The sequence below is a fragment of the Fusarium solani genome (genome assembly GCF_023522795.1).
Source record: "Fusarium solani strain SB1 chromosome Unknown bctg00000009, whole genome shotgun sequence".
NCBI lineage: Eukaryota > Fungi > Ascomycota > Sordariomycetes > Hypocreales > Nectriaceae > Fusarium > Fusarium solani.
The window spans coordinates 3,154,555-3,170,558 of NW_027072144.1; the positions used below are offsets into that span (position 1 = coordinate 3,154,555).

At 51.8% G+C, this 16,004-nt stretch overlaps 6 protein-coding genes across 6 annotated transcripts; 2 read left to right on the forward strand and 4 right to left on the reverse strand.

Moving 5' to 3' along the window:
- Window positions 1-3,766: 3,766 nt before the first annotated feature.
- Window positions 3,767-4,660, reverse strand: MRS44_014029 (uncharacterized protein; the record flags this gene model as incomplete). The annotated part of the gene is made up of 1 exon (XM_065617465.1): window positions 3,767-4,660. The coding sequence occupies one exon, from the start codon at window positions 4,658-4,660 to the stop codon at window positions 3,767-3,769; it is 894 nt and encodes a 297-aa protein (XP_065473537.1).
- A 913-nt stretch (window positions 4,661-5,573) lies between these two features.
- Window positions 5,574-6,078, forward strand: MRS44_014030 (uncharacterized protein; the record flags this gene model as incomplete). The annotated part of the gene is made up of 2 exons (XM_065617466.1): window positions 5,574-5,730; window positions 5,786-6,078. The coding sequence occupies 2 exons, from the start codon at window positions 5,574-5,576 to the stop codon at window positions 6,076-6,078; spliced, it is 450 nt and encodes a 149-aa protein (XP_065473538.1).
- A 1,299-nt stretch (window positions 6,079-7,377) lies between these two features.
- Window positions 7,378-9,177, forward strand: MRS44_014031 (uncharacterized protein; the record flags this gene model as incomplete). The annotated part of the gene is made up of 1 exon (XM_065617467.1): window positions 7,378-9,177. The coding sequence occupies one exon, from the start codon at window positions 7,378-7,380 to the stop codon at window positions 9,175-9,177; it is 1,800 nt and encodes a 599-aa protein (XP_065473539.1).
- Window positions 9,178-9,785: 608 nt separating this feature from the next.
- MRS44_014032 (uncharacterized protein) lies at window positions 9,786-10,463 on the reverse strand (the record flags this gene model as incomplete). The annotated part of the gene is made up of 1 exon (XM_046279219.2): window positions 9,786-10,463. One exon carries the CDS (start codon window positions 10,461-10,463, stop codon window positions 9,786-9,788), a length of 678 nt encoding a protein of 225 aa, XP_046123505.2.
- Window positions 10,464-11,183: 720 nt separating this feature from the next.
- MRS44_014033 (uncharacterized protein) lies at window positions 11,184-11,609 on the reverse strand (the record flags this gene model as incomplete). Its single annotated transcript, XM_065617468.1, has 1 exon — window positions 11,184-11,609. One exon carries the CDS (start codon window positions 11,607-11,609, stop codon window positions 11,184-11,186), a length of 426 nt encoding a protein of 141 aa, XP_065473540.1.
- Window positions 11,610-13,532: 1,923 nt separating this feature from the next.
- MRS44_014034 (uncharacterized protein) lies at window positions 13,533-15,035 on the reverse strand (the record flags this gene model as incomplete). The annotated part of the gene is made up of 3 exons (XM_065617469.1): window positions 13,533-14,494; window positions 14,541-14,864; window positions 15,026-15,035. 3 exons carry the CDS (start codon window positions 15,033-15,035, stop codon window positions 13,533-13,535), a joined length of 1,296 nt encoding a protein of 431 aa, XP_065473541.1.
- Between the last annotated feature and the right edge of the window lie 969 nt (window positions 15,036-16,004).

The following is a 16,004-nucleotide window of genomic DNA, read 5'->3' on the forward strand; positions in this document are numbered from 1 at the left end:
ACGAGCTCCGAAGCGTCGGATCGTGCAAGGAGGGCTCGCTGCATCGTGGTGTAAGAAGCTTCACTCGGGGCGCATCCCTGCGGCTGTAGAAAACCCTCACTGTCTGGCTTGGTGGATCTCCCCTCAAAAGCAGCCCAACATGACCAAACTTGCCATCCTGCGAGCCAGGGGCAGGCTCATCCGCCAATTCTGCAAGGGCCCGTGCGATTTGTGAAACTTCGCGACGATCCAAGTGTCCTACGCCCTCGATGGGGCACGGAGGAATGATGACGGTGATTGTTTCGAGGTAGCGGAAATTTGAAAGAGCGGCAAAAATCTCCATCAAGTTTACATTCGGCAGGACAAGAAAAGCAACATGCTGTATACGGGATATCATGCCCCCATGAGGATGGAGTCCCCTTGCTGGTTTCACATAAGAGTGTGGAATGCCCTGCAGCAGGCATATTGTGCGCTGGAGGCACAAATTGACGGGAAAGTACTCCGAGAAGTAACAGCTGATCATGGTCCACTCAACAGACGCTTCTTTACATGCTAGAGCCACTGTAGATGCTCCAGGTTGCTGGACAACCTCGCACCTTGGAGGGGGACTGTTGTCTGCTTGGCTTGCATCGTCTGCCGTGATAGATATCACCGACACATCTGCTTCCCACAGAGCTATCCGCCATATTCGGCATCTTATTTCAGGCGGTAAGAAAGGAAACTTGTGGAAGACCGTTGTGCTGGACACGAGCTTCGGTCCCACCTTTGAGGCCTCACCAGTTTTCATTATTGCCACTTGATGTTCGTTAGTGCGTGGCCGGTGGTCGGATACAAGGCTGGTATAGTGAATCTGGTTTATGGGACGGAGGGAGTGTTACTGGCTGTGACGAAGAAAGGCTGAGAAGATTTCTGGGTCCTATTTGTGCACGGATCAAGAGGTGCACCTAGGTGAGACTTTGGAGTTTATAGCTGTGAAGCATAGGTTTGATGGGAAAGCTGATGGTTATAGCATCAATTCGGATTATGGCGGCTGCTGCTTAGTAAGATATTGGCCTCAAATACATGATCCGTAGACGGCCTTGGACTGATAAGCGTGAGTGTAACAAAGAACAGTAGCTACCATCCGACGAAGTACGACTACTGGCCCACAGATGTAAAAATCATACTAGATTTATGATAAACCGAGCAACCATTGATACCAGCGGAGAATGCTGATGTAACAGAGGCTTGTATATGGCCGTAGTATCTTGAGATGTGAGATGCATTGAATTATGAAGCGTAACACGACTGGTGTAAGGATACTAGTTATTGTACATGGGGGAGACTACAGCGTCGCCGTGGGTTCGCAATCGAGTTGTTAACATCATGATTTGGCTTATGAGTCAGTTTGATTGTCGCTCATCATCATCGCCATCTCTCTCCATTGCGTTTCTCGCCTACTGCGTCCTTTCCTGCCCCGACGAGCGACTAGGCCCAGTCACATGATCAATCAAGCTCATTCGGGACCTCCTTGCTGCTTTCTAAGGTCACCGTCTGAACCCTATGCCATGCACTTCCCGTGTATTTTTCTGGAGCAACTCGCTTTGTTGAATTGGAATGGTGAGCGTGAAGAGTGAGATATGTCAGGCGGAATAGACGGGCAGAGGCATCCGTCCATCCGGGATTGCGGCTCTATCTACACTCTCTTCCAAAGCCATCTGATATGTTGGAGGTGATGTGTCCTGATCTGTCTGGCATGACCGGTGGGCATACTGTGCGACTCCCATCCCATTTATCCTTTCAACTTGAAGGCTGAGATGGCTCGAAGCATGGTTGGATATGCCTGTATTCTGCCCATTCCCGGTGCGGACAAGCTCGGGCTGTGTTTTCAGCCGGGGATGGGTTGCAGCCTGATTTTCCACATCCACTCTATATCCTGCCGGGATTTCTTCTGTCGTGTATGTTTTGCGTTTGCATCCTGTTTTAATTTGCGCCCAGGCTGAGTAATACCAAGTCGAAGAATGCCGGGCATTCCCGTCTCCTCCGTGGCAGGTGTGGTGGGAAGCAAGCGCGCGGGAACCAAGCCACATTGAACAGGATGATACGAGAACAACGGGCCAGCAAAGGGCGAGTATCGGGGTAGCGATAATGGCAAGGCTTCGCAGGCAAATGTCTACCCTCAGGCGCGGCCATTTGTGAGCGGCATTGACGAAGAGTATATGGGCGGCCAGTATGGCGGGTATAACCCAGAAGATGACCGAAATCGCGGTTATGACTATGACCTCGGTTGGGCCCATGCTGAAGAGTCGCCCGCGGTCACTGTAGAGGCCTGCCCAGGATGATGACGTATGTACGTACGAAGGAGTAGAGCAATGCTTCGTGGTACGTTTGCTCAGGCTTGGCTGCTTCGGATACGAGGTCTTTGAGGCTGCTACATACTCCGTACTTTATACAACGCTCTATATCTGGCGTACTGTCTAGAACAGCATTTGAGTCGGGTCATCTGTCCGTAGCGTCCGTAGCGTCCGTAGCGTCCCGTAGATGGGGTCCGCCTGCCGCCGCAATGAGCGCATGATTTTAAACTTCTGTTTTCGTCAGTGAAGTTTTAAAAGTCCCATACAGTGTTACTGGATCACCTTCGAGCACAGTATATGGGAAACCTGAGGCTAGGGCGTGCTGTAGCGGATGAGTTAAGGTAACCCGCATGCTAACTCGCACTGTTCCTGTATGGAGAGGGTATTTACAGATACCGAAAGAGACCTTGGGCACCCAGCCAGCAACGGCCTTCCGGCGTAGCAGAGGTCCTTTCATAGTCCGCTTCTGGCACCATACTGACTTGCAATGGACTTGGACGCATTATAAGTCTCTCCTCCGCCTTTTCTAGAAAGAGATCGTTGATGAGAAGGGGAAGGTCGGCATGCACACAGCTGCATCACGTGTGGATTTGCTATGAACTGACATTGTGTTCGAGACTGCCTACTCCATAGTCTTGTCTGGGCTCCGTTCTTGAGGAGCAGTATATATCGGAAACGTGGATCCGGATTCGGATTATAAACAAGAGGCTCTAAACTTAAACACGCAGAAGGCCACCAAAGACAGAGGCCGAAGTCGAAGCCAAGGCACAAATCGGGGCCAACGCTGGGGTCGGAGTCAAAGTTAGCAGCTAAGATCAGGTGATTTAGATCGCCAACACTGATGATGCACGCTGGGTCGCTTAACCGGCGAAGTTACGTTGTTGAGCGTGTCTACTCGGAGCGCTGAGCCTTGCATGGCAGTCCTAATATGTTGTAGGCCCTCGCCTTCATCGTCATCACCAGAGGGTTTCTCGGCTTGCTCTTTTGGATAGGACTTCATATACCTCATGTGGCCTCGGGGCGGGGCAGACCTCGCAGGCGTAATATTCTTTACTAGTCAGGGCATACGCTCGATGGCAGCGTGTTTTGAACTCTGTTCTTCTCGCAAACTAGCACTATATCTAGGAAACTAAGACTGCTTGCTCATGCACGTACCTTCGGCTAACACAGCGGCTAGTGCAGGATCTCTCGGAGTTTGGAACGGCTTCTATCTCTGCCGGCGGCGATAAGCAACATCCTGGCTGCGACTTCGAACCGTGCCAAGTCCGCTAGGCGTCTCCGATTGATGCACATAGTAGCTGAGTATTTATCCCTATTTGTAATGAATAATTGTACAGGACCTACTGAGATGTCTGGCGATGGATGTGACCTCCCAGGCCCGCAACTAACATTGGGTATAGAATCAAAGAATGGACGGAGCCCCTCGCCGTTGCCGATTTCGGCGACCGCTTCGGTTACGTCCCAAGCTTTACAAAGTAATATAAGATGCATTCCGTCTGGAAAACGCCCCCCGCCTCGTTGCATTTGTCATTGATGTTTTCTAGAACCTCACGGCACGTATTGCTATGACCTGGTCCGACGGCGTCGTCCGGGCAGGACGGTAGCATCTGCATCCCGATCCAGACGTCATCGTAGGGTGCCTCTTCTATGGGATGCTGGGCGGTGATCTCGAAAGTGTCGAGCCGCTTACAAAACGACTCTATGAAATCGACCCTGGACTCCTTGCTTGAACTGAATTTTCCTGCTTCGGGGTGGGTTTCTTTCCAGCACACGAGCGGACTGCCGGTGCCTGTTGCCGCCGGTTCCTGTATAGAATGAGAGCCTGTTGCCGTTGTTGCAGAGTCGGGAGTGGAGGCATCCGTCGTTGGGGTGGTCGACTGGGTGCCTGTGGGCTCCAAGCTCCCGGGTAAGCTGATACTGAATAAATCTCCAGAAGTATCCGTTTCGGTCGGTGTCTTTGATGGGTTTGCCGTACTATCAAGTCCTGTAGATGTGGCCGTCGAATCCAGGCTGCCTCTGCTCACCGCATGAGAAGTAGGCGAACCTGCTTGTTTTGAATGTGCATTTTGGTTCAGCTGCAGGGTCCTAGGGCAGTCGCCTGACCATGCAGCTGGGGGAACGATCTCCATACTGGCATCATAAGGGACCTTGTATGTCCTTCCGGGGTAAATCTTGTTTATGTTAACACCGGAATTAAGTGCCTCGGCTTCCCCGTAATCGAAACCGGGTAGAGCCTGCCCGACACCCTGGGCAAATGTGTCCCCGTCACGAGGGACCCAGATGGCATAGTCGAGGGTGCAGGCGGCGCTGACAAGGGAAACAGAGAAGAGACTAAGTATCGGTTTCATTATCCTTGATCACAAATACACGAGGTCCAGGTTTCCATATCGCTTAGAGAGGTTTAATGCTGTTCTTATACTATTCTTGGATTTCCCGTCTCTCTTTGTTAAGTACGCTCGTATGGATAGGCTGTCCTTTATCAGCTGCCTAATTGTGGGCGGCTATGTTCGGCAGTTAATCGTTTTCTTGACGTTACGCCTGCCACCCACGGCCACGACGATGATGGTGATGATTGATCAACTAACCACTTGAGGCAAAGCCACACAACCTTCTGGAGGAATAAAAGGACGTGCTATGGCCAATCAAAATAGAGATACAAAGGACGAGGTCAGTCTCGCGCTGCCGGATCCGATCCGCCTTCTATAGAGGCCATATGGCATATCTCGGCATGTCGAGCTTCTCGATGTAAGAGTCGAATAAGGTTGGGCAGTGTTAGCCGAGGAACGGGTCCGCTAAGAGACTTTTGGTAGGAAGAGGAAAATGTCCGTGCTCATAACTATGAAAGTCCATAGCTTGATTGTCCGTGAGTATTCACCAAGGTTGACTCGTAGAGCCGATATCGGCCCAGGCGCTGCTCAACATTCATTAGTGTATTTTTTATCCAGTTACCGCGGAATCTTGTTTGAGCTAAAGCGAGACATGTTGCATGTGAGGCGAAGGGCGAATATCTGACGCATGACCCCCATCTACGGAACAGATCTTTCGGATGCCCGAGCTCTCCGTCTTATGTTAGATCACTATCAGGGTAAACTTTATTAGGTCATATGTTACTTGATGTGACCTGAGCTATCTACCTGCTGTCTCTTTGTCTTTTTAACTTGGAAATGTCCCTGCTTCTACTTTTCACGCTCGGCTCAGCTCATCGCATCATTCATTCATTCAAACTTTCCGACCCCACCACCAGCCTCCTTCTCGACCCCAATGCAGCATAAACATCCCGAATCAGCGGTCTCGAGAAGGGTTGTCGCGCAAAACCCGGCGAAAGGCGATGTCTGTCTTGTGCGCCGACACTGGAGGCTGGCTCTTGGGGCTTATCTGACGATGGTCCTGGCCGGTACTATGGCATACGCTACATTCGGTGAGTCGGAGGTGCAGAGCTTGGTATCCTCGACGCTGACAGAGTACCGTGGCAGCGGGTGTGAAACCTTTCGACCTGGCAAAGAGGTCGTGGGGAGGTTTCGATGAGCGCCCCACCACCGCCAAGTGTTACCAGCAAGAGCGGACAGCTATGATCCTCTCATTTCTGCTGGGCTCGTTTGGAGTAGATCAGTTCTACGCACATCATTGGCCTCTGGCCGTCTTCAAGCTACTCACTCTTGGTGGCGGCGGAATCTGGTGGCTTGTTGATGTTATTCTTTGGATGGTTGGTGGCGTTTACGGGACTCCTGGCTGCCCCGGCGGAAGCAAACATGGCTGGCAGTACTAGAAAGCAGGGAACGGCTGGCTAAGTTTAGGGTATCGCAACATGAGAAGGAGAGCAGAGTTATAGCCATGTGGCCTTTTTTTTTTGGAGAATGGGGACGTCAATCTGTTCAGGAAGGCATGCTCGAAATTCTACCCGACGTGTCTTATGCCTGTAGGCCGTTCCTTAGAAGCCTACATTCATCTCTAAGCGGCTGCCGACAGTTCCCTTGTCAAAGAAAGGGTCTAATTGATGCACCAGAGGCTTTGGTAGGTAATGTTGATTCCATGCACGGCATCTAGAAGACTGTTCGTTTAGAAAACTATCGTACGCTGTGTTGAAGCCGCAGGAACATTTCGTAGTACAAGTGATCGGCCAGTCGAGGCTGCTTCCGCCTCCATCCGGGCTCGCCTTTCATGGTCTCTGACTTCCACCAACTCGGGTTCCCATCGGCTACTCGTGCCCGCTGCTCGTCCCGTGGCCCTTGTGGGCAAGTCTGTTGTGCCAAACTTTGAAGAATTCGACACACTTCAATGTCGGCGTCCTCCATCAGCGAATGATGCCTTTTCTCTGTGGCCGAAATCAGCCAATTGCCATGAGGTATCTAGTGGTCTCCTTCTTACTGCTGAATTGGCCATCATGTGGCGACAGCGGTAGCGTTGACGACGGCTGAGGTTGTGGCCTCATCTCCACTTGGCTCGGAAAGGTAGACGGGAGCAGAGTAGCAGAGGGCCAGAGCTACGCTTGCCTTCTTCTCTAAATGATGTACGTTGGTATAAGACAAGTTGTGCCGGGAGCGTCGAAGGATTTTCATGGGTTTTGCGGTGTGGCTGATATGCGGAGGAGGAGTAGCGGCGGAAGAGGTTCAGCCAAGGATCATGGCGATGTTGCGCTTTGGGTTCGCCAGTTATAAGCTCCACTCATGTGACTTGCCGAGAAACACTTATACCGGTTAAATATCGACCACCAGGCATACGCATTCGCGAAGCAACGACGTAGGCCATGTGGTTGGTGGCTGTGTAGTGTGGTCTGTGTGCCTCTTGACAAGGTTTCTTCAATGCCCAGTCTAAAGTTGGCCCTGCACGTCTTGGAAGGCGTCCAAAAAGGAGAAACAGAAGAGAGAGAGAGAGGCATTGAGTCAAGTCGATCGCGTACCATGATCTGCGGGTTATGGCTCCCAGCGGGGGTACTAGTCTGTCTGTCTTTTCTTCTTATCCCACCTGATTTAAACGTGTTGTTTCGAATTATACGTCCACAAGAAATCTCAACAGATCATCTCATCACCCCTTACCCCGAAAGGAATAGCATCGACACACTACAGCAATGCACGAGCTGCCCGAGAAAGTTGTAACTTGCGATGTGCTGATTGTCGGTGGCGGTGCAGCTGGTCTGACTGGTGCTGCAGCAGCCGGAGGGCTCAAGACCATCCTGGTTGAAAGGCAGAAAGCGTTAGGAGGCAAGACAGCTTTGGCAAGCGGAATGATCTGGATGCCGGGAAATCGGACTGTCAAATCCTGTCCTATATTGAAGCCTCATCAGCTTACAGGCTGCACCTTGCAGGCTAGGGCATATGTCGAGAATGCTGTTGCGATGTCCGATGAACACGGCAACGGCGCCTTGCCCACAACAGTCACGAAACGCATAGACGCGTTTCTGACCAAAGGGCCCGAGATGATTGACTTTCTACGTGGCCGCGGGTTTAGGTGGATGAAAGCGCGCTCCAGCTTCCCCGATCATCAACCCGAGCTGGATGGGGCACTGCCAGCGGGCGGCCGTACGCTCGATCCGGCCATCTTCGACATAGAATCTCTAGGTTCACTAGGGGAATACCTCTCCCGTGAGGGTGAGGTGCCTCTGGTATTCAGATTCGAGGACTTTCGTATATTGACACGCCCGTTTGCATCTCTCCAAGATTTCCTCAAGATCAGCCGAATGCGCCTGAGGTCTTGGCTATGCTCTCTCTACTTCAAACGCCCGGCATCAATGGGGCGGTCGCTTGTTGGGCAACTTTTGTCTATCTGCCGAGATAACGGGAGCATCGACATATACACCGAGACGGAGCTTGTTGGACTATGGCATGAGGATGGCGCGGTCGTTGGCGTCTCGCTCGAGAAAGGAAAGGAGACTTTCAAAGTTCGAGCACTACGCGGCGTGCTTCTGGCCACAAGCGACTTCGATGAGTGCCGGGGAGTTTCGGATGTTGAATTTCCATCAGGCGGCAACGAAGGCAACACTACGGATGATCCTAAAGACAGCATTGGGCATGTGGTGGCCCTGTGCCAGGGTATGGGGGCAGAGGCGTGCGTGACGCGTGAGGTTGGGGTAACCCCGACGATGAAGGGGCTACGCACGGGCAGAACGACTCACGCGATATTTGAGATCTCCAAGCCATTCTCCATCGTCGTCGATTACCAAGGCAATCGGTTCTTCGCGGAGTCCAAGCCGCATGGCGACGCAGCCAGGTCCATGCGCGCCAGAGCCGACGCACGTCTAGCCCAGGATGCGAGGGCTTGGCTAGTTCTGGACCAGAACTATCGAAAGAGGTATACGCTGGGTGGCACCCATCGATGGACTGACATTACAAAAGCTCTTAGCAAGGGCATCCTCCTGGAAGCGGAGACTATTGGCGCCTTGGCAGACAAAATGGGCATCGCAAGGCAAGCGCTCGAATCCACCATCCGGCGCTGGAACGAAATGTGCGGCTATGGAACGGATATCCACCATAAAAGAGGCGACGATGACTACCAGAGGTTTATGGGAGACCCTAGAGTTGCGCCGAATTCCTGCATGGGAGCCATCGAGCGCGCTCCGTTCTATGCCGTTCGGATTTCTACCAGCGACGGTGGAAGAAAAAAGAGACTCTTGACGGACGAGCACGGCAGGGTTTTGCAGTCTGATGGGAGGGCCATCCCGGGTCTCTATGCTGCAGGGGACACATCCGCTTGCGTTCTGAGAGCCACATCTCTCGGTGCTGGCGGAACTCTTGCGTCGACCATGGTCTTCGCCTACACTGCTGTCCAGCACATGTCGTCGCAGTCCCACAGTAGCCCGACGGTCTCGAGCCAAGGGCCTTTAGACGAGAAGATCATTGATGGAAGCGAGCCCGAAAGGAGCCAGGATTGACTACGTCAGGGACTCCAGTTAGCGACCGTTGAGTACTCGCGTTAAGCACTAAATCCTAAACGGCAACCACATTTCATTCTGTTTCAATACTGCAAGATAGTGGAGGGATAGGGCGATAGAATGACGGGATAGGTGCCGGACGGTAAGCCATATAGGTAATGCAAACGAGCTTTCAAGGATAAAACGTCCATAGAGATTCGCGCGCGGGGGGAGTGAACAAAAAAAAAAAGGAAAAACAAAAACAATTAAAAGAACAGAGTAGAAAAGAAAAGAAAAGAAAAAGGAGCTGGCGCATTAGGACATATTTAGTCGCAGAGTCAGACAGAAACAAAGAGGTACGCGATTAAAGCAGTGAGTATTATAATGTTATAACTATTTTACAAAGTGCAGAACCCTATCCCGACCCAGCTCAACGGTTTGCGGAAGCGCAGTCGATATTCCCAAAAACATCGGGAAAGCACTCTCTAATAGGAGGGAGTTCCATCACTACCCGCTCTAAGTCCGCAGGGAAAGTTGTTCTCGGCCCAGCTTGATTAAATCGACGCCCTTGACTGAAGGGCACCTTCGAGATCCTGTCCGTTCGATTCGGTACCCTCGACGCTTGGTTTTTATCCGCGCCATTGCCGTGCGTTACGGGTGGCGGCTTGAACTTCGTATGCGGCTGATTGCTTTGACGATTTCCAGTGCGCCAAATGGACATCATCGCTCGTTGGTGGGGATATGCGGCTCGAGTCGGACGAGCCGCTGGTCCGGGTTTTATTTTGGCTTGATCGCCGGCTGGCATTCGATTCGCTCCTGCTGGGCCACTCATCAGAGATTGTGGCATCTGATTCGATTCCCCGGGCAGGCACAACGCTGTCGTTTGAGATGATTGTTGACCTTGCTGCGGCCAAGAGGTTCCTCCTACGGCCGCGGGAGAGGGCCCCATACCAGGTAACCCAACCATTTTCGCCTTGGTTCTGTCTCTGGACCACCAAGCCGGTAGGATGGGCGGGGCCCGTTGGCAGTGGCGGCAAATAGGAGTGATGTTCCAACTGCTGACGCACGTAGACGGCCGGGCGGCAGTCTCCCCAGCGGGAACTCGTTTTGGAAGCCATCCCCGCGCGGCCATGGGTCGGTGGGCTGGCCACTCCATTCCAAGACGTCGGGATTTGCTGTTGGCTATTCTTTGCATCAAGAGGTCCATATTGCCAGCCCTTCGCTGTGGCGGTCTGGCATGCCATGCTCTGAAGAGATTGAGCGGGTTGTGGGTTCCTGGGACAAGGCTTGACTTGAGGTCCAGCCATTTCGTAAAAGTGCCAATCAGTCGGACGGTCCCAAGCAAGATGTGCGGCGGCGGTGACTTTTAGGCTGTGGTGTCGCTGGGCGGGACAAACACCTATTCGATGCTAAAAGGCGATAGCTTGAGAAAAGGGACAGGTAGGAGTTTGACTGAAACTTAGAACCGGGTGAGCGGCAACCAGAGCCCATGATTAGCACTTACAGACGGTCAATTCGGTCTTAGCTAAGCGGCTAGGTCCAAATGGCTTGGCTAATAAGAGACCGTTTTGAACAACGCCGGCGGCAAGATTAGAATGTTGGCGCTGTTCTGAGATCCGACATAGACGCTATGCTAAGCCCAAGGCTATTTGGTCAACCTAAACGTGGAATTTGGCAAGGAAAAAAAAGAAAGAAAAAAAAAATGACGATGGCCATTTAGGGACTTTCACTTGACCGCAACGCCGGCATCACGGGAACCAAGCTGAGGGGGTTTCCGGGTGTACGCAGTCTCACCACTCCCAGCACACAGCCACTTTTGACCATGTTTTTGTTTCCGAAATCACAGCTAGCACCTCTGCCAGCATTCAAGCCCTCCTATAGAAGCCATTACGGATCATTGAATTTACGCGAAAAATTGATTACCGGACTGCAAACTTGGCTGTCATGAACCACTGCGACCTAGGTTTCCTAGGTAGGATAGATCGATGGCGATCTCAACAGAGCAAACCAACAGGGCACAAGGTACTCTACACCGGCCGAGTCCATGAGGACACAGATATCTCATCTTCATCCATGCCATCATCCTCGTCGTCCTCTTCGCTCGAGGCCAGCCACAAACAGCGAAAGTCTTCATCCTCGCCAAATTCACGACAGGGCTGGTTATGCGTAAATAAGATGGAAATGGGGCTTGTAGAAGGCTCAGAATGAGCCTCTGCTTTATCAACGTTCTCCTCATTGTCAGAGCCGGATCCTGGTCCAAGATCCGCCGTGTGCTCACCAGCGGGCTGGATTGATTTGCAGTTACGGACGGGAAAGTAAGTAGCCGACTTTGAAGATGACTTTGGAAGAAAAGACTTCAGCCTCTTCCACCTGGTGATTGATCTCAGAGACCCCTGGGACTTTTCGGTCAAGCCTTGACCGTTGTCGATCATCGTATAATTGCTGCGGTCCATGGCCCCTTACCCTAAGACAGAGCTCACTTTGGAAGATCAGGAACACATCTTATAAACTATTGCGCCCGTGGTGAGAGATGCAGTTGTCTGATTACGGACCGGTTTGGCTGTCGCTTTCTGCGTTATCGTGGGGTTTCGTCGCGGGCTAGTCAATTTCAACTGCGTTATGCTTTTCTTACGAGGCTATCTTGTTCATGCAACTATTGATTGACTCTTATCCACAAGCACAAAATGCCCGGTCTCTAGAGGTTCGAGACACTGGGAGCGGAGTTTGAAATCTTGGTGCAGTAGTCGATGAACGACGGTTGGTAATGTACCCATGAAACATGAAGGCGACCTCACTATGAAGAGAAATGGCCTCAAGCCTTTGAAGTAGCTGGTCACTACTCTTGTCTGGTAGTACACTCTTGTCTGGTAGTATTTCACTAGGCTATTCAAGTTCCGGGTGGCTGTTTCAGCGCCAGAGCTACGACAGGACTGCTGCACCTTCAGAATCGAATTGAAATGCGAAGATTATTCTAATGTGGCGCGTGATGCGACGCTTGCGAAGAGTTTTTTTTTTTTTTATGATAGTTAGAAGCAGACGTCCTCTATCTTACTATATTAAATGGCTGTTAAATTAGCAAGAGACCGAGACACGCGGTACTCACGGTCTAGGGTAGCCTTGGATCCATGAATAAACCTGAAACCGTCCGTCCTTCTTCGAAACCGCCACTAGGCTTTCAAGTTGATGATAAGCTGGCGTCCCATTAATCTTTATCTCGCTAGCCTGTCTTATCTTACGGGCCAGAGGATCAGTTGGATCCGGCTTACGTGGTCTATCAAAGTCCCCAAACAACTACTGGTTTAAGATATTTGCTTTGCAACAGGTATTTCTAACTTGAACTAGAGCCATTTCAAATAATCGCAGTGAGGCACTGAAATTTTTGCGTTTGGTTTCACCCAAGTACTTCTAATAGTGCCATTCTAAAGGCTTGCTTTTCATCACTCACTTTTTATCACCAACTTTTGTCACTCACCTTTTATCGCCCGCATTTTATCGCCCGCATTATCTTCATCTTTCTCACCGTTTCTCTACGCACCTTGGCCCCTTCATTCCGCATCTCTCTGTATCACCTGCCTAGTGTTGCATCGTCCTGTCTACTGTCGCAGAACGCAACCACGGTATCACGATAGAGATACTGATCCAGAGCTTCTTGTTTCCTTCGTAACGCAACCTTTTTGAGTTCAGTTAGAAAAAATTTCGCTCTTGGCTCAACCAATGCAATGATAACAAGGCGAGGAATTGTGGAATGAACGTGGAGATTTGCCCGTACCTCTGACCCAGAGGATGTTAACGGTGAAGGGAGCTTACGTGGATGGCTGACGTGTCTGGCAGAAAATCGTCGTGTAAGACTATGACAATCGAAGTGAGGCGTCTCATGTAAAGAAGGAGTTGGGGATCATAGACGCTAGGTCTCTATGCACGAGTTCCTAATCACGTATCTTAACGATTTGTCCTTCCTCAACTGGGCCTCAGTTAGAATGGTAATAGTTGGTAAAAATCCGAAAGCCCAAGATGGCGAAGTTCGACAACTTGCTCAACGTGACTAGCGGGTACAGGATTCTTTTGAGCCGAGCAAAGATCACAATGGGAATCTCTCCAACAACATTGATTTATGTTATGCAACGAAGTCCGCCACCATAGCAACCGAGGGATAAGTTCAAGGTTACATTCAACTCGACTCCCCGTACACAACTCCCTCAGGGCCTAGCGCAACCCGTGTCGCTGTCTCTCTGCCACACACTCAAACCCCACAACAGATATCCGCCTCCAGCGGGCATGGCAACTGCAGCAGGCAGCCACACTGTCTCAACGCTGTCCTGTCTCAAGCAATGTCTGGTGGCAAAAGCGAGTAACGCAGCTGCAAAATCTTACTGATCCTAGTTCAACTCATGGGAAGAGCCTGGATTTTCTCGTTTCAAGTCGCCTGCATCAAGAGCGCCGCAGGGATGAAATCGAACCAGCAGCTCCGGCTTTCGCCAGAATGTCAGCAGTTTCACCTGCCCAAGCCAATCCAGATTCTTATCGACCAGTTCCCAGTCATACGAGTACACCATGGCGGCGAGGGTCATCTTGGCCTCAAGGTATGCCAGGTTGACGCCCAAGCAGGCACGAGGCCCAAGAGAAAACGGGCGGCTGGCCTCCTTGATACACCCAGAACCGTGCCCGATCCAACGATCAGGCTGGAAATTATCTGGGTCGGGAAAGCTTCGCGTATCGCGAGACATGACAAAGTTGTCCACTGACACTTCCGTGCCAGGCGGGACATCGTAACCGCCCACCTTCGCACCGGGGCAGGTCCGTGGAAGGCCTAGTGGAACTGGAGGAAACAGACGGAGGCCTTCCTCAACCACGGCATGAAGATATGGGAGCTTCTTTGTGGAATCTCCATCGATCTCATCCTTGGACGAGAAGGACGATCTCACCTCGCGCTGCAGCTTCTCCAGCGCTGTTGGCGTTGTTAGTAGATAGCAAGTCACACCGGCTAGGAAGGTTGCCGTCGTTTCCGATCCGTCCAGCAGCAAGATCTTGGCCTGCTCCGCTAGCTGGTCCTTGTTGAAGCTGCCGCGGCGGAGGATGTAAGCGAAGAAATCCTCACGCTTGCTTGAATTGCTCATCGCGATCCGCTGGGCCACCTTGTCTTTCGTCAGCCTCTCGTGAAGGCTGATGCTCGCTTGAAGGTCACTGGGCATGAGCCAAGAGAGAAGAGATTCGGGAACGGATAGTCGTTTGGCCACCTGGAGCAGAGTGAAATGCTTCGTAAATTCCAGGATGAGCGAGACGTAGATGTCTGGTTTCCAATTGGCGACAGACCTGAAAGATTCTCCAAACGTCAGCTCGCCTATGGCTGTCAGCCCTTCGCTCCTCGCATCAGTGGCACATCTTACCGATGATATCAAATGTGAGCCAGTTGTACACAGCCGACATGTCGACGCCTCCGCTCCCCGGGCTGCCATGCTTGCCAATCTGCTCGACGAAGAGCCAGACGTGGCCCCGAATGATGTCCTCGCTCTCTCTCAGGGCTTTCGCGCTAAAAGCGTGAGAGAGGGATCGTCGCTGCGGCCGGTGCTGCTCGGGATCGATCGTGAAGACGATGTCCGGGTGCACGACGGAGGGGACCTCGATCGTAAAAGACTCTGCTCTTGAGGAATGGCTTCCTGCCCTCGATGGCGTGGCCGTAGATGTCTTTGTAGGCTTGCGGGGTATTGAAGCTGAGCTCGTTGGGTGCAACCCTGACCACGTCGCCGTATTTATCATGCGCCCGCCTCATGTCGAATGGATAGTTTCCTCCCGCCCACGCTCGGATGAACCAGAGCTGCGCCGTCCTGGATTAGCATCTGGTCTGCCTGGTCAGGCATTGGCTCCGGCTCACCTGACTGCATGCTGCAAGCTTTGGACCGGGATATCCAGCAAGAGGGTGGAAGCAGATGCGATAAATGGCCAAGGCCAAGAACGCGAGTCCTGCCTGTAGAATGGAAACGGTTATTACGGCAGATACAGGGGCAGTTGGGCCGTCTGGCGTACTGTTGTGAGCAGAAAGACAAGACCCAGAAGGACGGAACTCTGAGTGAGCATAGGTCGAAGAAAGCCATTGTCCAAAACACTTCGCGACATTTCCAGTGCGGCCGACCTAGGAATCAAATTACTCAGTCTGTAGGTCTTTGTTTAACTTGGAGAGCTTGAACCTCCCAAGCGAGCCGAGGACTACAGCCACCTTATGTAGCCTTCTGTGGATTGAGGAAGGAGTGACTTCTCAGTACAGGACTGGCTGAAATTAGCCGCTCGCTGACGAAGACTTTCAAGGCTTGTGCGTACCGGTCATGGATGAGTGCGTCGTAAGCAGTCCTTGCCGACAGTGTACTTGTGCCTGGCGGAATTGCCGAACGCTACTCGTAAAGCAGGTGCTTTGGAGCAAGTCCATCTGCTGGTGGAGTTCGAAATCTGCCGTCCACTTGACTCAGAGTAAGCCGTCCGAGTTATCCAGCTTATAGCTCTCTGCCGTCCATGCGAGTAATGACACTGGACTGCCGCACACGTACGCAATGAGTTCGATGAGTGAGTGCGCAGTCTTTGTCCCGGCTACCCTTCTCTTCTATCAACGTACTCTATTCAACCACGCACCAGGCCGCCATTATTCAAGGAGGATAATAGCAACTTTGAGACACAGTATGATGAAGACAGCATAGTAGACAGTAGGGATGTAGATGGAGCAAGGACGTAACGGTTGCATAGGAATATAGACGTTATTGATTATTACCATAGGCGAAGCAAAGGTCTCTTCTACGCAATGATACACTCGGATCATTCTGCTAAGCCTGTTAACGAAGGCAACCGTGAATTAACGGCTCTCA